Raw genomic sequence first — 4,677 nt, forward strand, 5'->3', positions numbered from 1 at the left:
GATAAAAAAAAGAGCAAAAATCACAGAGAAAAAGAAAACAGAACGATTTTATTGCTCATGGTCTACTAATTTGATAAAAGAAACTTTAATAGAATTATTTTATTAAATTGGTAGACCCATAGGCCCGCATTACATAACTAATTATCGTTACATTGCTTAATAAAAAGAACTGGTTTCCATTATTACTTTCACAGTGTATTTTTGGGATAGCAGTTTTTGTTTCACAAAAAGGAATAGTTTCAAAAGATTTTAATCAATATTAGGTACGAAACCACAAAATAAATTCAAAGTACTAAAGTTGGAAGAGTTTTAAAACTTTTTGAAATGGAGTTATTTCAAAATGCAAAATAAAAAAGAATGGCTTTGAAAATACAAAACTTTTTTTTGAGCTGCAACTGTTCAAGCATGATTCAAAATAATGGTGTAGATGTTTATAATATAAGCAGAGCAGTAGGCTTTTAATAGTTTTTTTAAGTTATTCTTTTTGACTGCCTGTCCAACCCAAACCTTTGTACTTACATGTACACTGTACCTGTATAAAGTGTATGAACTGTAAAAAATTTGTCAGTCAATGTATTAACATTCCACTGCAAGCCTGTGAGTCGCAATGTTTACATCCTTTTTAATTAGCTTTTCGAAATAATTCCCTTTTTCGTGTTTTCGGCATTTTTCTATAAACAGCTGTTTGAAAGGAATCTTAAAACTCCATTTCGTAACAAATATTTTTTGAAATTATTCCTTTTGTAACCGTTTTAAGACATGCGCTGAAATATCATTTCAATAGGTTTCTTTTCTATACCTTTTTAAAAACTAAACCTTTTTTTGATATAGATTTTTTTCAAAATAGGTATGCTTACCGTATTTTTTCTTTTTATCAAATCAATAAATTAACAAAAACAACAGATAAATAGTTCTTACTGTAGATACCCCGAATCTACATAAATCAATACATTGGCTCAATTTTTAAAAATATTGGTCAGGGGTTTTTAAAAAATTTTTAAAAATATTGGCTGAATGTATGTAAAATCTTGTAGTTGGCTCAATCTATGTATAACCTTTGGTTCTACATACATTGAGCCAACGTATGTGAAACCTTATGAATGTCGGCTGTTTTTTCCAATGCAAATCTAACGTTGATCATTTATCAAACAATATCATGTTTTTACCAATAATATAGATAAAAGGGTCAATATAGACGCAACTAAAAGCAGCTTGCACAAGTTCATTGGGCTAACTTATGCAAAACCATCTTTAAACTTGATTGTTTTTACAATCTAAACCCAACGTTGATTTATATATTTAACATGTAACAGCAGCCTTTTTACAATCTAAGCCCAACGTTGATTTATATATTTAACATGTAACAGCAGCCCTTTTTAATTCCGAATTCTTTTTTACTCACAGCTAAAGCTGCATTTCATTCCATTATGGACGAATAATCTTTTTTATAACCTTTTATATAATTTCTTACCATCGTTACCATCGTTATTTACATTAAACACTATTAATAATGGAAGTTAATTTATAAAATTAACAATTTCTTTGAATTTATTAATAATATTGGTTTTCAAATAAGGAAAAAAATGTTGTAGATTAAAAATAAAATCATCAAACTGTAAACAGCATCCTAAAATAACAGTAATATAGTTAGTTATATAAACAACTTGTTGTCCCGATATGCCCCACAAAAGTCATTTTACTAAAGCTAATACTATTTAGAAAGTTCAATTACAGATATTTTTTTAAAATCAGATTTTAAAAGAAGTTAGTTCATGATAAATTTTGTGTCTTTGTATTGCTTAAGAAAATGCGCAAATTTCTTTTCTTGTAAACTTAAACTTGTATTAAGGACTCGAGAGTATTCATTGTTATTGCCACATCGAATCTTTGAAGTGATGTCGCAAAATATTATAAAAAACGGATTAGCTAAACAAATTTTTTCACAACCGTCTAAATTTGCATCTTGTAACAAAAACATCAGTAAAAACCTTTGGTCTAATCAATGTGTGAAATTTTTGTTTTGGTTCACCAAGTTAAGAAGTTCTGTTTGCTTTGCGCTATTTTTCATCAATTTTTTAAACTCCTTTATTTTAATATTACATACATTTTTTATTTAGGGTATTTTGCAAGAATGATTAATAACCAAAATCAATCTATGACACGCACAATAACGTGTCATAGATTGATCTTGGTTAAATGCTCAGAATTTGGGCTCGTACACCCAATAACGAATCTGCCATTGATCCTGCACCATCGTATCCTTGGACTCTCATATTTTCAATATTCAAATTAAGATCATGTAAAGTTTGATTGATTTTAATAAAAATAGCTTTGGCTCATACACGCTCCAAACTTACAAATGCCACAAACTCCTCGTGTGTCTCATGTTTCTTACCAACAAACCTTAGTTCAAGGGATAGTTGCTCTGTGTGGTGAGAATTAATTAAGTACAGAAAAATATTTGGTTTCCTTTATTATTGAAGCTTGTATCATACCATTTCCTAAAATCGAGATAATCTCATTTTGATCCTTCGTAGAAATATAACGAGCATATTTCATTTTTATGAAAAATCCTTATATGGACTTAACAAATGCTGTTGCAAGTCACTGTTTGAATCTCCAATAGTACACAACAATATACTGCTTGAAAAGATTTTCTTGCTTTTTAGTAAATACTCTTGTAGAAAAATTGGTTTTCAGAGTAATGATTTCTCCTTCTTTTGTTACTTTTTTCTTTTAACATATCTGTATACATAAAAACGCACATTTAGAATTTGTTTTTAGTTACAAACTTATACAAGTTTTGATTATTAAGTAGGACAAATATTTATTGGTGCATACATAAGCATAAATTAGCATAAATTACCTGCAAAGGGTGCTATGATTAAGATTCATATTTTCTGCAGCAACTTTTAATGAACATCATTCCTGTTAAACCTAAATCAACAGCTATCTCCATTGAAATACTCAAGAAGGTTCCTTTTCTAGTGTTTCTTACAAAGCTCCTCATTCTAATCTAAAATAATTAAAACAATTACAAAGAGGCTTGAAAATATATAAAAATTTGATTAATGGTCATATCATGATTTGATACAACGCTGAGTTTTAAATGTAAAGCTAGCCTCAAAAATATATGAAAGAGGAAAACATAAAACATGAGCTAATATTTTAAGAATTGCATTAGGTAGACCATCAGGACCGAACGAGGTACTTGGATTAATTCCCATTAGGGTTTTATACACTGACTCCACCGAAAAATGAACCGTGTCAATACTTATTGGATCATTAACATAGGTGGCAATATTAGGCAAATAGCAATTATCGTCCGTAAAAACACTTCCAAAGTGATTATTAAACACGTTAGCAATTACTATATTACTGGAAGTGACCTTGTTATTGTTATTTTTGTCTATTAGATGGTGGTGCTTATTAGGGATATTCATTTTATTATTAACATATTTATAAAACTTGCTAATATTATTTCCCTCTACTAGGTTTAATTCAATTTTTGATTGGTAATTAGATAAGATTAGTTTGCAATTCCTGGCGTACTGTTTGTAAGCTGATTTGTTATAAATGGTTTTATTATTTGTCCATCTTTTCCATAATAATACTTTGCGGCTTAAGATTTTTTTAATGTATTTTGGATAGTGATTATTCGTTTTGTTATAATACTTTTTCCTAATAGGTACAAATTCATTAATACCAGTACCAAAAAGCCTTAGAAAAATGCTCCAGTAATCCTCAATTGTATAGGCACAAGAAAACTTGAAATCCCAATTTATTTTTGATAAATATAACTCAAGGCTCTTAAAATCAGCATTAGAAAAGTTGTAGAAAGATTCTGGCTTATTTTCACCCTGGTTAAAATTGTTCGTATTTATAGAAAATTGGACTGTGTTATGGTCGCTAGTGCTAAAAGGACACTCAACAGATATATCACTTATAAGAGAACTGTTATTCGAAAAAACAAGATCAAGAAAATTTATATTGCGCGTGGGTTCTTTAACAAATTGGTGCAAACCGAGTTCGTTTACCAAATTTAAGAATATACTATGACACTTTTCGTTTGGTAAGACATAGCTAGGCCAATCCATTTTAGGTGAGTTGAAGTCACCAACAATAATAATCTGCGACACTGAGTAACACAAATTATAAATAATTGAAATCATCAATTCAAGATAAGCAACATCTGTTATTGTATAGAAAGGTGGACGATAGCAAGTTATTAGACGGAGTTTCTGAGATCCAAAAATCATATCAACACAGATGATATCAATATCAGTATCTGTTTGCTTAATCTGTACTTGTTCTACTTTAATGTCATTTCTACAGTAAATGGCAACTCCTCCGCCAATTTTAATACGGTCTTTGCGATAAATTGAGTAATCTTTAGGAGATAAAATAGCATTAGAAAGTTTATTATTGAAAAATGTCTCTAACATACAAATTACAGCCGGTTTTGTAGCCTCGGCATATAAATAAAACTATTATTGGCAAGGCTTCTTGCTTTAAAAAGACGAAAAGAAAATTTTTTATTTGAATTTTTTTGTAAAGAAAAGCTGTCATTGTTATTGAAATTAATTTGTTTGTTAGCAATACTTTTTCGACTTATTTTTTCTTTTTTAACTTTTTTGCTTATTTGATAAATCTAGTTATTTTTGGACGAAAATTTAT

The 4,677-nt window shown here is 29.0% G+C and overlaps 1 protein-coding gene across 1 annotated transcript; it reads right to left on the reverse strand.

Annotated features, from left to right (window-relative positions):
- Nucleotides 1–3,080: 3,080 nt before the first annotated feature.
- LOC136082920 (uncharacterized) lies at nucleotides 3,081–4,445 on the reverse strand. The gene has a single exon (XM_065802333.1). The coding sequence runs from the start codon at nucleotides 4,443–4,445 to the stop codon at nucleotides 3,081–3,083; it is 1,365 nt and encodes a 454-aa protein (XP_065658405.1).
- Between the last annotated feature and the right edge of the window lie 232 nt (nucleotides 4,446–4,677).

Source organism: Hydra vulgaris, chromosome 08 (genome assembly GCF_038396675.1).
Source record: "Hydra vulgaris chromosome 08, alternate assembly HydraT2T_AEP".
Classification (NCBI taxonomy): domain Eukaryota; kingdom Metazoa; phylum Cnidaria; class Hydrozoa; order Anthoathecata; family Hydridae; genus Hydra; species Hydra vulgaris.

Bases quoted from the DNA above. Each gene is read 5' to 3' on its own strand.
- LOC136082920 (XM_065802333.1), bottom strand. From the start codon at position 4,445: ATGTTAGAGACATTTTTCAATAATAAACTTTCTAATGCTATTTTATCT.